This window comes from Schistocerca nitens, chromosome 9 (genome assembly GCF_023898315.1).
Source record: "Schistocerca nitens isolate TAMUIC-IGC-003100 chromosome 9, iqSchNite1.1, whole genome shotgun sequence".
NCBI lineage: Eukaryota > Metazoa > Arthropoda > Insecta > Orthoptera > Acrididae > Schistocerca > Schistocerca nitens.
In genome coordinates, this window is record NC_064622.1 from 484,151,813 (window position 1) to 484,172,814 (window position 21,002).

Here is a 21,002-nt window from a genome sequence, read left to right on the forward strand (position 1 = left end):
GGCCCAGAGGCTTGGAATGACCATTTTAGAAACTGCATGACTAGTAGGATGTTCAAGGAGTGCTGTGGTGAGTGTCTTCAACGCATGGCGAAACCAATGTGAAACAACATCCAAACGCAGTGGGTCAGACGTCATAGGTTGGACAGACTGATAAAACAGTACAGGCGGCGAACTGTCGCGGGACTAACATCAGACTTTAATCATGGACCGAGCAAAACTGTAACTGAACGCACACTGTACCCAACACTCCCACCGACGGGCCTCTGCAGCGATGACCCATGCCTGTGCAAATGTGAACATCACATCAGCAACTACGACTGAAATGGGCATGTGACCATCGGCATTGAATGGTGATGCAGTGGTAGAGCATTGAATGGTCTGATGAATCCCAATACCTTCTTCATCATACCAATCCTTGGTCTTCCAGGGGAACAGCACATTGACATATCTATGATGCCAACTCCCTCCAGCAGCTTACCAACACCTCATTGCTTCCATGCCACAAACCGTCTACTAGTTAGGTGGTCATAACGTTTGGGCTTATCAGTATATGAAAATAAATTACACAACTGGCCATTAAAATTGATACAACCAAGAAGAAATGCAGATAATAAACGGGTATTCATTGGAGAAATATATTATACTAGAACTGACATGTGATTACATTTTCACGCAATTTGGGTGCATAGATCCTGAGAAATCAGTACCTAGAACAACCACCTCTGGCCGTAATAACGACCTTGACACGCCTGGGCATCGCGTCAAACAGAGCGTGGATGGGGTGTACAGGTACAGCTGCCCATGCAGCTTCAACACGATACCACAGTTCATCAAGAGTAGTGACTGGCGTATTGTGACGAGCCAGTTGCTCGGCCACCATTGACCAGACGTTTTCAGTTGGTGAGAGATCTGGAGAATGTGCTGGCCAGGGCAGCAGTCGAACATTTTCTGTATCCAGAAAGGCCCGTACAGGACCTGCAACATTCGGTCGTGCATTATCCTGCTGAAATCTAGTGGTTTCGCAGGGATCGAATGAAGGGTAGAGCCACGGGTCTTAACACATCTGAAATGTAACGTCCACTGTTCAGTGCCGTCAATAAGAACAAGAGGTGACCGAGACGTGTAACCAATGGCATCCCATACCATCACGACGGGCGATACGCCAGTTTGGCGATGACGAATACACGCTTCCAATGTGCGTTCACCGCGGTATCTCCAAACACGGATGTGACCATCATGACGCTGTAAACAGAACCTGGATTCATCCGAAAAAATGACTTTTTGCCATCCGTGCACCCAGGTTCATCATTGAGTACACCATCACAGGCGCTCCTGTCTGTGGTGCAGCGTCAAGGGTAGCTGCAGCCATGGTCTCCGAGCTGATAGTCCATGCTGCTGCAAACGTCGTCGAACTGTTCGTGCAGATGGTTGTCATCTCACAAACGTCCCCATCTGTTGACTCAGAGATCGAGACGTGGCTGCACGATCCGTTACAGCAAGGCGGATAAGATGCGTGTCATCTCGACTGCTAGTGATACGAGGCCGTTGGGATCCAGCACGGCATTCCGTATTACCCTTCTGAAAGCACCGATTCCATATTCTACTAACACTCATTGGGTCTCGACCAACGCGGGCAGTAATGCCGCGGTACGATAAACCGCAATCACGGTAGGCTACAATCCGAGCTTTATCAAAGTCGGAAACGTGATGGTACGCATTCCTCCTCCTTACATGAGAAATCGGTTGGAAACTTTCCTCGTGTCAGCACCTTATAGGTGTCGCCACCGGCGCCAACCATGTGTAAATGCTCTGAAAAGCTAATCATTTGCATATCACAGCATTTTCTTTTTGTCGGTTAAATTTCGCGTCTGCAGCACGTCATCTTCGTGGTGTAGCATTTTTAATGGCCAGTAGTGTATATCTGGAGTGTTTTTATGTCTTCGTACGCTATGTAATATATTATAATTTAAGCATGACACGAAGGTAAAATTTGCTAATTGTGATGAGGATAATCGAGAAAATGTGACGATATTGTACGTAACTTATATTATGTTGTGCACACACATGTCAGATGATATTTAGTGTTGAGGTAGAACAGTTTTTACAGATTCGAAAGAGAGAGACATAGAAAACTTACTGCGATGTATAAAACTGAGAGACGATTATGAAGCATATGTTGAAATATTGTACGTAATTTTATGATGTTGTGTACAAGTCTGAGACAAAACTGAATGATGAAGCAATCCAGAGAGAAATAGGAAATATACTGAGGTGCATAAATCAGACAAAATTTGATGGAGGAAATGTGAAAGTATTGTACCGTACATATTTTTTTGGTGTTCTGTACAAAAATGTGATATGAAATTTAACGTTGAGACAGTACAGTATTTAAACAGTGTGTGTGTGTGTGTGTGTGTGTGTGTGTGTGTGTGTCTTTGTGTTTGTGTTTGCGTACTCAGTCCACTCAGTTACTTGTAACATGGCGCCAATTCAAGTGAGGCCTCAGTACATTTCCTCTCAACATGGAAATAATGTATATCTTTGAGGAAGGCCACATTTTATGCAGTCAGAGGCAAATATGTTTGAACATGACGTTATTTCTACGCTATTAAAGTGAAGCGTACGCAATTTTTAGTATAGAAATACTGCATATCTCTGAATGTTACTCCACTTTTACGCAATTCAAATGATCGGTTGCCCTATCTTATTACTATGGTGTGATGGGCTGTAAACAGGAGGAGAAGGGGAAATGTAGGACAGAGAGAGATGAGGCCTGTCGTATGACTATCATGATGAAATCACTGACAAGGGTAATGACGTCGCTGATAAGAATGATAACTTCATTGATATGGAGAGTGGGGCTTGTAATGTCATTGCTCTAGATAGTCGGGTTTCTAGACGATTTACACTTTTAAATGTCATTTAATTGCAAATTTGATCCTGAATGCTTATTCGTTTTCTACTCCTGCAATTAGCTTTATGCAAACATTTAATTTAAAGTAAGTTTTCCGGGCCTATGCGGACAATGTTAAATTAGCCTACTTCATGTACCTTTATCTCTGGAACTAATGAAGATAACACTGTACAATTTTTACAGCTGTGTTATCCATGTTATTTATGTCTTCTGAAGCAGAATTAAGAGATTAGGTAAAAAAGAAGGAGAGATGTATATGTATTTTCCATTATGCTATTTTTATTAGAAATAATTGTACACATATTGCCATAGATGGCCTTCTATTCAAGTTATTGCTATGGTTGTGCTTCAGTAGGTACAATATATAACAATGAAATAGGTGCCAAAGTTTCATATAGCAATCACAAGTAGGCTTTGATATAAAGGAACATAAAGTATAAAAAATGTCATTTTGAGAAAATCAGGTCTAAAGTATAAAATGATAAAAATTGACTTGTAATTTTAAATTAAGTCTCAAAACACGCAGCAGCATAATCAGCATCACCATCTTTGCCAGCTTCCTTCTCCAAAAGCTTCTTTCTTCTGATTGATCTTGGTTCTTCGGTGGTGAACTGAGCTGCACGCTGTGTCTTGGCGAGTCTTATCTTCTTCAATAACTTCAAGCCCTTTACAGTATGGTAGCCTGGAGTAATGTTAAGATGTTTTAAAACTCTTATTCTTCCCATATTTCCATCATTAAGTGTTAATACAGCATCACTATCTCCCCATTTTAGTGTATTGAGCCCTACAAAATCATTTTTGGGCACTCGTGTCCAGATAATGTTATTGAATGATTCATTAGGATTCTGTGTTCGCCCATGTAGACACTTTCGGAAGAGGTATGGGTAAGCTAGGTCCCTGTAAATTGGTTTTATTGCTTCCATAACAGCTTCAGGAACAGAGTTATTGTGTTCAAAAGACACTCCTGAAACGTCAGCACGATTCAGGTCCAGGTGGGCAGAGTGCATGTGTCGGTTTTCTGTCGGTTAAAAGTTTGTGGAAGTATGTGGCCCAGACTGCTTTCCTCATACTTTCTAAATAATTTCAGATATTTCTGATGGCCGTTCCGTAATACTTCTAGAGCTGATTATTGTTTTATCAGTCAGCCGACCTCTAAGTGGCTTGCCATGGTGGTGAGAAGAGATCGTTTTAATTTTCTGAGACGTGTGCCCATCCTCTTTTGCACATGCACAACACATTCCAATTTCTTTATATTTTCATATGAGTTTGCTTCAACAACACTCCTATACGCCTTAGAATCTCCATCCCAAAGGAACTGGGTGTATCTTACATCCCTTTCCTGCAGTGATCTGCTAAACATTTTCATTGCGGCATCGGCTTCCATTCCTCCACTAGTTCCCTCATAATTTTTCTGTCAGTTTTCATGTTCATTTTTTCCATTTTTGTCATAGGAGCTACAGCAATGTTTTGTAAGTGCCTCAAAATTAATTACTTTGACTGTGTCTACACTTGTCATTGTGGCAACTGAGTTTTTTGACGTGTGACCACGGTTTTGCCATGTCCCATCAAACGTAACTGGTATATCAGTTTTGCCTTCGTTCACTTCAACAGCTTCATTTGTTGCAGCCTTCATTGACAGGGAAGCGACAGATTCAACAGCTTCTCCTATAACTTTAGTATACCTCTGAATTTTTGAAGGTGGTGGTGGTAGATTCATAACCAAAAAGAAATACTGACCTGCACTAAGACCATTTCCGATAGCTCTCGTGGCATAGCAAAGCCTTGCATTTACTCCATAAAGATTATTGTTGAATTCATTTGACGTTACAAATGACTTGTTGTTGTCACAGCCAGTGCAAATAATTGCTAATGTCGTAGTGAGTCCTGTTCTTGCAGAAATATCTTCTTCAATAATTACTTTTCCGCCACAAATATTACAGCACAATTTATCACACAACACCTGAATTAAAATGTTCATATCACACAAAACATAGCCCAGACAAGGAGTACTATTTTCTAAATTATCCTGCAGTAATCTTAGTTCCTCGAATTGTTTATATAATTTAGTTTTACTTGCATTGGGTGAGGTCACATCTCTCTTGTTCTCTGGTGGCACATCAAGGTTATTTGATTTTACACTGTTTTTGGGTTCCAAATCATAAACAACACACGGTTTTACACTTCTAGTGTGTTGGTTTCCACCAAACTTACAGTTTCTTGAATAGACTAGCACTTCTAGGCATGTTTAAATTACGTCAAACTGCACCAGATTACGTCGGAAGTCACTGTTTCACTCAAAATAAACAAACAATTGCCAAGCGACTGCGAAATAGCAGTGTGACTAACATCGAGCTCCACGTTTTTTTCTGTCAGAGATGAAAATCAAAGCCTTCTATAAAATGTAGTTTCCGAGATATTCACGTACAAACAGATGCACGTCCGAAATTTGGTGATCTCGCAGATACGCATGTAAGACTTCAAAATTAAAAATAAAATACTTCTAAACGTCACACACAGATAATTTATGCACTATTTTGTGGAGGAAAGAGTACGTAATATTCTAGGGCATGTTTTGTAAAACGTGAAAATTTTCGAATTTTTGCCAGCAAACTCCCATAATTTTCTCTGTACACATACTCGAAGATACTTTTATGATGTGGATGCTTCTAGCGAAATGATTGGTCTGAGCGATCTACTTACTTGTGCACGTTGTGTTACATTTTTTAATGTTTTTAGGCTGTGCAGATCTTCCTGCTATATTTTACTTGCATTGCGGCTTCTGTGTGTATGACAGCATCTTCCTCAAAATCATCATGGAACTTCTGACTAGCTATTTATAGATATTGTGAAAAGTAACGATTCAAAACACTTCCCTGACGTAGATACAACGTTAGTTTTATGTTTCCATTCAGGATGACAGGCAGTGTCCTGTTTGCTAGAAACTCAGCTATCCATTCACAGAGCTGGTCTGATGTTCTTACGCTTGTACTTTGTTCATTAGGAGGCAGTACGGAAATGTATCGATTGCTTCCAGCAGTCAAGGAAGACGGTATCAAGAAGGCAGTACGGAATTGTATCGAATGCTTCCAGAAGTCAAGGAAGACGGTATCAACCTGAGTGGCAGTAAAATGAGATCGTCATGTCATGGATCAATAGAGCGAGCTGAGTTTCACACGTTCTTAGTTTTCGGAATTCCTTTTGTTTCCCAGAGAGGAAATTTTTGGTCTCCAGAAATGTCGTAAAACGTGAGAATAGAATATGTTTCAAACTTGAACAGCAGGCCGACCTTAGATACATTTGGCCATAATTTGGTGTGCCTGTACACACCCTTCGTAGAAGTGGGAATGACTCTCGCTTTTATCCGATCACTAGTAACATTTGGCTTCTCCAGCGACTTACGGTACACTTCTGCAGAAGACGACAACAAGATCTTCTGAATACTCTACGTATAATCATATCGGTACTGTCAGAATACGTCTCCACAAGTCAAGCAGACAGCTTGTTGGAGCCCGATCGCAGAAATCTATCCCTCACAGATCGCCTTCGCCCCAGTACAAATGCCAATGATGTTCGTATTATTACATACACGTTACTACTCAAGAAGAACTTCGTTGTGGTCAACAATGCCCTTATAGAAGAGACAAACATGATGGCTACTAACTACTCAAATATCTTCTCCTCGCTTATGAAATTGCTAATTGCATTCATTAACACTACCCAGGACTCACACGCGAATTCTCCTAAATTATTGAGGATACTGGAGGACAGTGGTGTATCGTCTCCTCAAAATTTAGGTCCTAGCGTTGATGTACGTTTTTCCCTCATGGCTCAGTGCTACTTCAATCTAATCATAAAGCCTTGCTTACCATATGAGCTACCATATCAGTAACTCCAACAATTTAAGTGTAACAAACTAGGTTTTTTGCACTATTTAGCTAAACAACTACAATCCAGTAACTTAGTTTTAAATCACAAATAAATCAGCTCAGTGTAATCATTTGACGACGTACAAATCACTGCAAGATAAGCTAAAAACTATCAATCGAATGCTACTTCCCTTCCTGGGGTTTTTCCGTGGTTTCCACTGGCTGTAAGGTGAAGTGCATGAACTACACCAATCACAAGAGGCTGTGTCCTTTTCTGACACCCTTTTCAATCCGAGCACTTCATTCTTTGTCTCCCATTTTAATTTTTCCCTCCTGGTTCTTGTGCTTATTGTATATTATGACTCTGTAGCTTACACACACGGGAATTCTAACTCCTTATAGCACTTTACATTGTCGAACGCTTTTTCTAGTTCGACGAATCCTATCTCACTGTCATCCAACAGGTCCCCAGTTTCATCTCAATAAAAAACAAAATATCATTACCGACTGTTAGTTCCATACCCCCTTCGCCTCCATAGCTGAAGTGTCGGGGTGTCTGATGGCCATGCAATTGGCAGAGGAAGAATTCCCGGTACTGTGTTTTTCAATTGTGCAAACACTGGAATGGAGAACACTCAGCTTCTCGATACCAGTTGACATTTGACTGAGAAGCATCAGTTGCAGCTGACACTGGCGGGGAGAATGGGGTGCTCATCTCACGCTACTTCATACCACATTCTGATGACGCCATTGGCGAATGATGACACGGTGGCGGGTCGTCGTTCATGGTCCTTAAGGGCTGAAAATGGAACTCATAAAGTTGATCACGTCAAGGCAGTCTGTTTGTGACCGTCAACCGCCATATAATTTTGACCGTAATGGTTTGTAAAAGCTCTGCACGTGCATCTCTTCTGGTCCAACGAAATCGCCGATGATAACAAAAGAAATCTCTGAAATGGTGTTAAAGTTATAATAATGAGTTCATTCATAAAACTGTTCATGTCATTTCTCCGTCTATTGTCGCAGTGAGATAGGTAGTTCTTTATGTATCTACTTACATTCAGTTACTGGGCATGTCCCGTAAGAACAAGGCCTACATCAAGAAAAGGGGGCTGTCAGGACCACAGAAGAGAATTCCAGTTGACATCCTTCTCTTTACATTGGCCAGATCGTGGTTCTGTCAGATACATTTAGGATGTAATCGAACACCATTCCAGAGAACACGAGACACCTCTTCATAATACCTGGGTACTATGTGAGGTGAGTGCCAACATTCGGACACGTTCCGCAAACTGGTATAAGCTTCTATGTGATTGCTGACTCGGTGTGATGTTTTGTATAAGTGTTTGTTGCTATCTTGAATTTCAGAGCGACCGAAAGCCCACTGGTGGGTGTTATAATGTTTGGCTGATGAAATTAATTTTAATCATTCTAGATTACTAGCTATTTCACAACTGGAAAACTGAACTGTTTTTATTTCCTTACTTTGGTGTTATAATCTCTAAAAGGTCGTCGTCCATTGACGAAACAATATTCATAATCTTTTCTGGGTCTGCTTTTGCTGGGTACAATTTTTCTTCAACGACTTGATGGTCTGAGTGGCAGAAGGAGGTCGAGATGTACAGGAATACCTGAAAAACAACATTTTTAAAGAGTCTATTGGTAAAATTGTTTTATCAATACATGTTGTAATTATAAAGCAGTACGTGTTCCTGAAATAAAGGGATTTTAAATACAAACAGAACTTTTTATTTAAATGGATACTCTGCCTAATGGAATCCTAGATCGAAAGTCATAACATGCAGTTTAGTAACTTCCTCATGCATCACTGACAGTTTACACACCGAAGTAGTTATGGAAGTAATGCAAGCTTTCAGGTTCTCAGAAGAGAAGGCAAAACTGTGTACTCAATTCTCGAAAAGGAAATTAAACTGAATATTAAGTTATCAAATTTTAATCCATTATTTAGTGTAGAAGCATTTTAATTTCACTAGTTACAGCTGTCCACACATTTTGAATCAGAATGTTTTTTTCACAAAAGAAGTGTTGATAAGTATCGTATCATACTTTGTTCTGACTTACTCCTGTTAATTAGATAAACTGGACGGTTCTGGACTATAAGGTAAGATCTCAGGAATGGCGACTTGGGTACATTTTGCAATAACTTATTATCTGGCTGTTTGAGGATAGTTGCAAAGGCATCACTGATTACAGAAGGAGTTGAAGTTATTGTTGAAGTTATTGAGCTGGAGCTGCAGGGAATTATAGGACGAATGGAGGGTGCGGTGGACTGCAGGGAAACTGGTGTGGTTAGCTTACTGATGAAAAAACAGGGAAGAGGGCTCTTATGGGAAGTTGGTTTTGTACAGGAGATAGAGCAGGAGTGTCAGGAGTGGCCTTGACGCATTCCTGCAGCGAGGACGAATATACTGGGGTGGTCACTGTTCATTATTGTGCAACATGGGCCATCAGTTACAAAGGATGCAATTTATCACTTGTTGTCGATTGGAACCACGTACCAGAACCCACCACGAGATTTAATGTCGTTTGGTGGCGTTACAAACACGTGGCTCAGTAAGGAATCATTCAAAAGGAAATAAAGGCCGAAAATAAGGAAATCCAATTGCATAAGCCGCTATGACAGAGGACGGATTTTTACTGTCCGCCACTTAACATTCAAATAGTTTACATTCAAAGTGAATGAAAACAGGAGAAAATGGTATAAAGATATTCATCAGAAAAGGTAAAACTATGTATGTGGAAGAGCAATACCTATGAAATTTGATGAAATTGAAATTCTTCTCAGCTCTTCTTCTGAAGTTAGGAAAATAATAAATTCATTCAAAATTAGAAGCTTGCATGGAATTGATGGCTTCTCCAACAAAGTACTAAATGCTTATTCTAAACAGTTAAGTAGGATTTTCAGCCACATATGTAATAGCTCACTGAAACAGGACATTTTTATTTGATAGTCTGAAATCTACTGTTGAACCATTGCATGAAAAGGGGGATTGGTCCAAAGGCAACAACTACCGCCCAGTCTCACTTCTGACACCTTTGCCAAAACTTATTGAAAATGTAATATGTTCAGGAGTAACTTCAAGTATTTGAAAAAATAAATTACCAACAAAATGCCAGTTTGGTGTTCAGAAAGGTTTTTCAACAACAAATGCTGTATATGCTTTCCCTGATCAAATTTTGAATGCTCTGAATAACCGAACATCACCAGTTGGGATATTTGTGGTCTATGAATGGCTTTTTATTGTATAAATCATGGAATTCTTCTAGATAAACTTAAGTACTGTGGTATGAGTGGGACAGTGCCTAAATGAATTGATACATATTTAACTAGGCTAGTGCAGAAGGTTAAACACACAGTTCACACAATGCGCAAAAATCAGAAGATTTCTCAGATTTGGGTGGTATCAAGAATGGGTCTGACAAGGTTTAATATTGCGTCCCTTACAGTTCTTAATGTATGCTAATGACATGCCAGTCTATATTCGTGATGATTCAAATCTAGTTCTTTTTGCTGATGATACAAGTTTAGTAATAACAGCCAACAAACAGGAAATCGCTGAGGAATTTGAATATAATGTCCTGCAGGAAATTATTAACTGACTGTCAAAAATTTTGATACAACACAGTATATTCAGATCCGTACAGTAAATGGTACAAAACCATTAATGTAGAATTTGAAAAGAAATCTGTAGCTAAGTAAGAATATTGCAAAATTTTGGGTGGGCACATTGATGGGGATTGAATTGGAAGAAACACATAGATGATTCGATACATTTTCTACTTATGTGATTAACGTTGTTACAAATTTTGGTGATAAACATAGAAGTAAATTAGCTTACAGACCTGTTTTCATTTTCCGCTTTCATGTAGCATCATGTTTTGGTTTAATTGATCAATAAGTAAAAACGCATTAATTGCACAAAACTTGTACTCAGAATAATCGCTGGATCCAAGATCATCTTGCAGACATTACTTAAGGAGCTATTCAAAATTATATATTTATAAAATTGTGAAGCTACTGTGAATATCCGTAGCTCCTTATATATATATATATATATATATATATATATATATATATATATATATATATATATATAGTGAAGCTACTGTCAATATCGGTGTAGATATATATATTTATTTATGAATTTGGCCAGCTATGACCGCATACAACTTAAGACTTATGGTGTTTCTTTTTCTTCTGTTCTTACCAGTATTTCTTCATTTTCTCGCCAACTGCTCGTCTCTGCTCATCTGTCCACACTCTCTTGAGTCGAGGTTTCGGCTCATCTTCTTCATAGTTTGCGTTTCCTATCAGTAGCCTGTAGTGATTCCTGTCACGTATTATTTCTTCTGTAACACCTATTTTGTTGGCGTCTTGCTTTACTACTTCTATCCATCCTACGGTTTTTTTTCAGCTTACTAACGTAATTAAAAATTTTCTTTGTAATCCGTGTTTCTTCCATTCTTTTTAAATGTCCATAAAATTTTAGCCATCTCTTCCTCATTGTATCTGTGATCTTTTCTGTATTTTTGTATAAGTCTTCATTTCTTCTTTTAATCTACCTATTTTCCTTGTTTTTCTCAAGACGTAGAATTTTTCTTAGTATTATGTTAGGCACTCTGGTCCATACGTTGGTTGTGTCCTAATAACTGAATTATAATGTCTAATCTTCGCTTGTATGGATATTGATTTCTTATTGTAGTAGTTTTGTGTTAATTTATATGCAAATTCTAACATTTTATTCTTTCTTTATTTGTTGTGTTATCCAGTCCATTGGCTTGGTTCCACTCGCCTAGGTATTTGAATCTATCAACTCTTTTAATTTTTCCATACTTTGTTTTCATACACTTTTCTGTATTATGTTTGTGTTCTATATACTCGGGTTTTTCATAGGATATTTTTAGCCCAGTCCTTTCAGCAATCTCGTGTAACAGATCATGCATAACTATTGTGTCTGTTAGGTTTTCAGTTATCAATGCCATATCCTCCGCAAAGGCTAAACATTTCACTTCAAATTTGTTCTTTCCTTCGACCATGCTTATACCTTTTGAGGCTCTGTTTTTTAATGTGCTTTCCCATGTTTTTACTCTTTTATCTAAAACCAAGTTAAAGAGAATTGGGGACAGTTCATCTCCTTGTCGAACTCCTGTTTTGATTTTAAATGGTTCAGAAATTTCGCCTTGAAACTTAATTTTTGATGTTGTATCTGTGAGCGTTTGTTCAAGTCCTCTGGTGTTTTCATCTATCCCTGATTCATAAAGTATCAGGAATAGTGTTTGTCTGTTAACTGAGCCATAGGCCTTCTTCAAGTCCACGAAAGTAACTACTATATACACTACAGGTGTATATACACTATATAGTGTATATACTATATACACTACAGGTAATATATATATTCCCTTATGAAATTTGTTATTAATAACCCATCCCAACACAAAAGCAATTGGAAGACAGTCTGAATTCACTACTTTGGCACAGAATATTCCCTTATGAAATTTGTTATTAATAACCCATCCCAACACAAAAGCAATTTGAAGACAGTCTGAATTCACTACTTTGGTACAGAATTGAGTGAATTTTTCTGCCACAAAAATCTCTGGTCACTTACCAAATAGCATTACAAGTCTGATAGATTGGTAACCAACATTTGAAAAGAAATTAAGAGAATTTCTGAATGACAACTCCTTCTACTGCAAAAGAAAGACTTGAATGATGGCATGTACAGAAATCTTTTGTTAAACTGACATATTCCACATCATTACAAAGTATCATATTCATGATCTATGGATTAAGTATTCATCTAGTCTAATCTAATCCATTCATAAAATGAGCGTCTCCAAAACGTCAAAGCTGATCGGGTGTTTCGTAGCTGCTACTGTGAGCATCTATGGGAAGTGGTTGAAAAAAATAGAACTCATAATCAGGCGACAGGGTGTTGGACTTCCATGTTATTTACAGAACATGGAACTCCGATGCTTGGCCACTCTTTGAAGCAAGATTGGTGGTGGGCGATATGTGGCACACCTAACGACGGAGTATAATTCTAATACAAGTGTTTCAGCCCTCACTATTCATTGCACATTTATGAATGTAGTCCTCTACAGGCGAAGAACTTTACATAATCAGATGTCGACCAACAAAGTTGTCAGTTACCATTGCGGTAGTCACAGGATCATCGAGACAGGACAGCGAAATAGTGGCAATGGCTCGCCTGATCAGCTGAAACACAGCTTCTTGTTTCCCCAGGGCGATGGTCATGCCTGGGGAACGGCTGCACAAAACATGCAATGTGCCATGAACACATGCTAATAGGGTTACTACAAAGCTATGCTGGTCATTCACATGGACTCCATGGGACATGTGACAGTAGTGACAGTAATCGTAGGATCCATGACAGCTGTAGACTATGTGAACTTGAATGTGGAGCACCAGCTTCCCTTCAAGTATGATGACCTCCCCCTCCCCCCCACCCCCTCCCCAATGGCAATAGCATCTTGCATCAGGATAGCTTCCTTTGTTAGAAGGCCAGAATCGTCCGACAGTGGTTTGAGTAGCATGATAGTAATCATACATAGAAGTTTTGGCCACCAAATTTTCCTTATGTGAACCTGTGGAAATACTTCTGGCTCACTTGTGGGCCCACGCCTCACGCCCAGAAAACACCGGCGCGTAATTTAACTGCATCACCAATGAATAGGCCTACTGAGGTCTTGTCGAATCGACCTCATGTACAATGGCTACTTCATTGCGTTCCAAATGTGGACCATTATGGCATTAATCAGAAAAACAAAGTGCTTGACAAAAAAGTGCAAAACCCAGAATAGGAGGAGGAGGAAACGAAATGAAATTTAAATGGTTTAGAGGGTATATGACATCATTTTAGTGATTACATAGTCTAGTCATTTTTGCAAAGAACATGGCAATATGAGCCCACTTATGACTATGATACCACTGGCCTGGATACACACACTAATCTGGTTGGGAAAGATGTCATAGAGTCATTGGATCCTTTCCTGGGGGAACGTGGCTCACAACCACAGTAACTGGTCCTTGATATCATGAATCCGACACTGTGATGGAGTTGACGTTTGAGTTGTGTCCATATACGTTCTGTTGGGGACAGGTGTATGTCCATACATTTTCTGTTAGTGACATGTGTATGTTGTTGGCCGCAGGAGTAACTTACTGTACCACAGACAGTTCATAGAGACACATGCCTCATACGAAAGATCGTTGTCCTGATGAAAAATGGTATCATGATACTTCACAAGAGAGTTAACACATGGTGATGCAGGATGTTCATGGTTTATAATTGTGCTGTCACATTTCTACGAATAGATACCAATCAAACTTGAATTCATATACAATGGTTCCCTAACCCATGATGGCAGGAGTAACAGTGTTTTGCCCCTCCAATACATTGGATGTAAGGGACCTCTCCCTAGGTCGTCACCAACTCGCAGAACCGCACGTCACTCATTAGCAGTCCTTACTTCTCGGTCACAGTGTCACCCCAGATGTGGCAAGTTGTGCTGTGGTATTAACTGCAGCCTACGCATGCGACACTAATTTCCTAGTCCAAATGCTACTAGTCCCCAACCAATGATGTTGGTTGGCACAGAACGTTGAAGGGAGCTCATTACCTATTCTCTGCTTGTAGGTACAGATGTCAAGGGGCTATGATGTGCTTGGTGTACTATACCATGATCCTCCCTTGTGGGGGTCAGATGCTGTCCACTGGAACCATGACGATGAGTATGAGTGACCTCACATTTCCACGCAGTCCAACATCAGGCCAATAGCGCATCCCAATGCCCCACAAATCTGGAACCAACATGATTCAACTTGGAAGCCAAATGGAGACCCACAATGAGGCCCCTTTCAAACCCTGTCATCTGGTGATTCAGCTACTTCATGACAGTACACAGCATCTTCATGTCCTTCACTGTGATCATGCCGTGGTAACAACAGTAAACATGAATAAAACTAATGCACACTGGTGACCATTCTGCTGGTCAAAAAGAATTGTAACTAATCATTTGCATATCCGCTGGTTATGTGTACATGTATCAAGCTACATTGATATCCCACCATGTCTACAGCATGCTTCAATTATTTTCAATGAGTGGCTCTTGGCTCATCGGTGTAAATACACTCCCTTACTCTAAGAGCATGTTACGCCGTTTTACACATTCCTCAGACCTGCAGGTTGGGCAGCTGCTCGGCCAGCTGCAGCACGCGCTTCGTGCCCACCACGTTGGTGTTGACGGCCTTGCGCAGGCTGTCGTCGAAGCGGACGCTGGCGGCGCAGTGGAAGACGACGCTGACGTCACGCCGCAGGGCAGCCATGTCCTGCTCTGCCAGCCAGAAGTCCGGCGAGCTGACATCGCCGGAGATCACAGACAGATGGCGTGCGAAGTCGGGCCGCTCTCCTCGAAGCTTCGAGAACAGCTGCACAAACAAACGTGGCACTGCTGACGACAGAGCGAATTCCATGTATATTCCGGTAAGCTGATGGATCGAAGACCATATAAAAGAAGATCTTAAGTCCCTAATCAGATTTGGTTCAATGAGTTGATAAAAAAAGTTATTTTAAAGACTTTTGGTTGAGAAGGGAGCAGGAGCAGGAAATTCACACTGAATCCTTCAAGTTTGACTGTGCTAGTGGCACTGACCATTATACTCTATTCAATATAGATTGTCATCCTCCAGTTGCTGTGTAACAAACGCAGAGTGTAAATTACGTCACCAAAAAGGGAAATAATAGCCTTCAGCACTCTAAATGTCGATTTTCTCGAACACCCTTGAACCTTTCCACTCACAGTGATTACAATCATTCACATATTATGGCATCTATGATTAGTAACGGACATTTATTAATCTAAACCAAAACCACATGCCGAGCTACGTGTCAAGACCACTATGTGGGGCGGCGGACTGGTTAACTTATTAATAATCATTATTAATCACAGGAGGAAATTGGAACTGTTGTAGATATTGTTCGCAGTCTTTTACGAGAGGCTGGCAACTATTTCTGTGGTCAGCCAGAAAGTGATCATAGTTCCTGGTCTGCAAGTACACATTCTTGTCTAGCCAACTGAAAGAAATGTTTCTATTCTTTGTTTGCTCAGCTGGATCAGGACTATGATTATATCATTTAGCACCACTTATTTTTTCCTTAAAAGGATGTGTTGAGGTAAAAATATTGACCTAATCAGTCTGAGATTTGACAGTTTAAACATTATTACACTAAGGCATTTGTTGACAGTGTCTGAAAATGCAACTTTAACTTTTAATTTCATTGTTAATTATGGTGCAATACTGGCTTGCTGCGCACAAACGCGTTATGGTGACGTGGCGCTACTAGCAGTGAACTGGGGTAAGACCCGGCACACTCCCTCGCCTCCTTATCTCTATAACGATACAACGCTTGTTCCGCCACACCATCCCTTATTTAGTTTTCTGGAAAAATTTATTTTTGAACACAATGAAATATTAGAAACAAGGTATGTTCTTATAGTTGACCTCTTTTAAATGAAATTGATTTTTATCAAAATTGCTTAAACAGTACACACACACATATATATATATATATATATATATATATATATATATATATATATATATATATATATATATAGAGAGAGAGAGAGAGAGAGAGAGAGAGAGAGAGAGAGAAACATGACATAATGGACTTATACAAATCATTTACATATATTACATAGAAATAATAAAATTTTCTATAATTAGAAATTTTTTACATATGTTTTTCAGTCTTTACATGACAGAGAAACACACAATTATTTTCACTTTTCAGTAGTCACATAATGCATCACTATCGTAGGCACCAATGGGAGCGTCCATACGACACTTTCCCTAAATCATTAGAAGTAGGGGTGGGAATTCACTTATCCATAATTTTTTATTACGAAAATGAAAGGGGATGATTCACTGCGAAGATTGTGTCGTCCTTGCTTCCTTTTCCACTACAGCATGTAGGCTGCGTTTCATGAAGCCTGCATGCTCCTGAGGAACAGATAACATAGCCTAAGCTTCTGTTCTCAACTTAAAGGTAAGGGAGGACAAAACACATTTTATATTTTACTTTCTTGTAATAGTTCAAGTAACCGAGAAGTTACCAGCAGGAATATCGGCAACAGGTTATATCTGAAAAAACAAGATTTTCTACTTCACTATTTAGCCTGAATCAAAGGCTTTATATTAAGCTTTTCCTTTTTTTGCATAAAACATAGCTTTTATGCACTGAAGTTCAATTTATTTTCTTGGTTACCACACTTATAATCATTATTAGTCATAGATATTGTTCGCCGTCTTTTAAGAGGGCCTGGTAACTATTTCTGTTGTCAGGCAGAGGATAAATATCTCAAATGTGGCGCCAGCATCCCTCCATCCAGAATGCACAACCCATAGCAAGCAGGCTAGCCAGCTGTCTGCCAAGACTGTAATATCGTTGTTGCAGTATGGCATAATGGTCAGGCCACTGTAGTGGTGACTTGAATCATCCCATGCCGGGACCCAGTGCTGCGCCCCTATGGCGTCTGGTACCAAAAGTGACGCCAGGTCATAAAAAAGCCAGGCCAAGCTCCTGTAAGTACTGATCACTCCGGCCTAGCTACGTCTCATCCGCAGTCGTCGCCTTCAATGAGACCTACTCCACTGCAGCAATCGGTCCCACGTGGTACTCTCAGTTTCGTCTATGTCAAGCTGAATAATCTTCTATCGGCTATCCGCACATCACTGCTAGATCTAATGCTTCCAGGTCTCGAGTGGCTGCCATCGAAAGAAGTGCCTCCTTCCAGGCAGCCTCATCATGTGTCTGATTGTCCTCAAGGTGTCCAACATGGCCATTTCAGCTTCGTCTATGTCTATCTGCATCATCTACTAATTGGTGTCCATGCTTTGCTACTGGATATCATGCCTCCAGAGCTCGAATGGCGGCTACAAAAAGAGGTGCCATGTTTTGGATGACCTCATCTGGCTTCTGATCGTCGACCAGGTGTCCAGGGTTTGGGATCATTGTGCTACCCAAATTCCTGGGGTGTACCGAGACAGGCACATGATCACATGTTATTAGGACATAGGGTCAAAGAACTGCTGAACGGCAGGTGCTAATCACTACTGGTAGCATATGAGCAAGCAGGATGTCAAGCAGCATGTGAAATACTGTGTATCATGTGCACACTAATCTGTGCTGAATCATCATTGTATTCCACTATAGAGATTACCTGCAGCCAATGACATATTTGAAATGATTGGTATGGACATCCTGGGACATTTTGAGAAAATGCTGGCAAAGAATCGCTATGTATTTATCATTACAGATTGGCTTTCACCCTAAGTGGGGATGGTAGCTATCCTAAATCAGCAATCCAACACATCGACACAGGTCGTGGTAAATAATTTATTGTTGAAGCTCAGTGTCCCAGAAAAATTAACTATAAATCACAACAAGAGTTTTGTATCAGAACTGATGAAACAGCTTTGTCATCTGCTGCATATTTGTAATTTAAGAAGCACTTGAGATTCACAGACCAATGCAGGAACAGAGTCAGTGCATTGGACAATAAGGAAAACGTCAAGTCACTATGTGAATAGCCATGACAACAATTGAGACTTCCTGTTACCATAAGCCATCACATGGTACTACTAAGTTTCAGAACAGTACAGACCTATCACCATATGAGCCAGTATGTCGCCATAAAATGCCATCAATGTTGACGTGAATTACGTATAGGGTGGGGAAGAATGGAGAGCATGTAAAGAATTTCACAAAAAACGTTACAGGAGGGATGGAAATAGGCGTAGAAAGCAAATACAAAGGCCTCAAAACGTCAGGAACAAATGGGACAGTGCAGTGCAAAGGCAGTTGTTTACCAAGTAGGGCACTGAGTAATGTTGATGAGCCTGCACAACATGAAGCGCAAAACAAAGAAATTCCTCACCTGGTATCAGGATCCACGTCAATTAATTGAAATGACTTCAGCAGTGAACATTAGGCTGCAACATCCTAGTCATATGATGGTCATAAATGTTGGGCATGTCTGTACATTTCAGGGAACACTTGACTCTTGTACCATCATTGCCGGCGCCTGTCCAGAAATACTGGGGAGGAGATGGTAATTGGAAGGCAGTACAACAGGTAGAACAGGCCATCCCCGAAAGTGCTACGTGCATGTTACCATATGTGTTAAGACATAGGATATGCCCTATTTAAAAAGGATCGTTCACTATCAGTTTTGGGCACTTTATTTCTGGGGACTTCGTATTATTTTATAGGGTCTCATTCCCAGATCACTGAGCAGTTGGCAGTACGCACTCTTTACAAATCATCGACATCATCCTGAGACGACAGCCCTGGCATACATTAGTGTCAGCGGCGCCTATACTATCCAGTCATGAGCCGAAACATCATGACTACCGTCTTAATGGCGTACTAATATAGCTTTGGAATGTAATACAGCAGCAGTACAGTGTGAGCTGGATTCGACAAATACTTGGTACGTTTCTGGAGATACGTGGCACCAGGTACCTACGCATGGCTAACGTAAATTCTATAAATTATGGGCCAGTGTTTTGTGGGCACAGAGCAAACACCCGATAGTGTCCTACATACCTCCCATTGCATTCAGATCTGGCGACTTTGGCGGCCGTGACATCAACGTGGATTCACTATCGTGCTCGTCTACCCACTGTAACACTATTCTGGCCTTCTTATGTGATTGCTGGCAAACGTCAGCAACCTAGGGAAGACATCAAGGGTGACGGAATCCAGGTGGTTCACAGTAATGTTCAGACTGTGGTTTACATTATCACTAACGATCCCACGAAAATTTAGGTGAACGTCCCCAGAGCGTAAAACTGCCCATACCAGACTGCATATGAGGCACGGTACATGTTATGTATAGCTATGCTTCAGGATGGTGGCGTATCTGGCCCAGCCCATCGACATGGTGTAACAATAATATGTCATCCAACAAGGCGACACGTTTTCATTGCTTCACGGTGCAATCTCGATGATCCCGTGCCCATCATAATCGTAACCGAAGATTTCGTTGGTAGACACAGGAACACGTGGGTGTTGTCTACAAAAGAGCACCATGTTGAACAATGTACCTAAACAGTGTGCTCTGAAAAAATTGTTCTTACACCAGCATTGTACTCTGTCGACAGACGTTCCATAAATCACCACCTATCCTGTTTTGTAGAGTGGGCAGCCCACAACCTGCACGTTCTGTGGTGTGGCATGGGTGTCCAACAGTTAGTCGCCTACTCCTGGTTTCGCCTTTATTCAATGTGAGCCGCCCAGAAGTTTCGCTGTTTCTGAGGTGTTCGTTCCCAGACAGGAGGCCATAACGATCTACCTCATTGGATTTCCCCATTTGTGACCTGTATCATCACTAGAATGATTCTCCATTCGTCTCTGTTCAGCCTCTGAATCTTCTTTAATGCGTCATGTTCCCACAACGCCATGTCAATCAGTATTGAAACGTCAGTATTCCACTGGGGAGTGCTTATAAAGTTTTGGTTCACCTGTGTAGTACATCAAAACAACAGGGACACTCACCACATTGGACACATATTCTTCCAACCTCTCTTGGGGGTCCCGTCCACGCTTGGGCCTCACCAGCATGTAGATAGTGCCAATGTCAGGGCAGGATCGCAGCAGCTTCTCCACGGTGACCATCCCCAGGAAGCCGGTGGCCCCTGTCACCAGCACCGACCGGCCGGCATACCACTTTGGCACTCGGGGACCCGAACGCACATCCTGTCTTGCCACGGCAACCATTGGAGATATTTCTTCCTATAAAAAGGGGACATGGAATCAGAAAACGCTACATACTTGAGTACCTTCTCTGAAGTTCTGAAAATACATTAGGGAAGGGTTATTCTCTACTTGTACAGAAGCCAGATTGCAGCTATAAGTTTCGAAGGACATGAAAGGGGAGCAGTAGTTGAGAAGGGAGTGACACAGGGTTGTAGGCTATCCTCAGCTTTATTCAGCTGGAACACTGAGCAGAAACCAAGGAGAAGTTCGGAAAGTCGATTAAAGATTATAGAAAAGGTCAAAGACGTTTCACATTAGCAGACGGCTTTGTCATTCTGTCAGAGACAGGTAAGTACCTCGAAAAGCAGTTAAAGTTAGTGATTAGTGTCTTGCAAGAAGGATATGATAGCAATG

General features: G+C 40.7%; 1 protein-coding gene across 2 annotated transcripts in view; it reads right to left on the reverse strand.

Moving 5' to 3' along the window:
• Window positions 1–21,002, reverse strand: part of LOC126203168 (fatty acyl-CoA reductase 1-like) — a 141,061-nt gene that overhangs the window by 71,153 nt on the left and 48,906 nt on the right. Inside the window, exons 2-4 of one of the 2 annotated variants that reach the window (XM_049937408.1) lie at window positions 20,388–20,624; window positions 15,005–15,253; window positions 8,266–8,411 (exon numbers count right to left, since the gene is read on the reverse strand). In XM_049937408.1, coding sequence (XP_049793365.1) covers window positions 8,266–8,411; window positions 15,005–15,253; window positions 20,388–20,609 — 617 coding nt within the window. In that variant the 5' untranslated portion in view covers window positions 20,610–20,624. The remainder of the gene's footprint in view (window positions 1–8,265; window positions 8,412–15,004; window positions 15,254–20,387; window positions 20,625–21,002) is intronic. The other variant, XM_049937409.1, reaches the window with a different exon arrangement.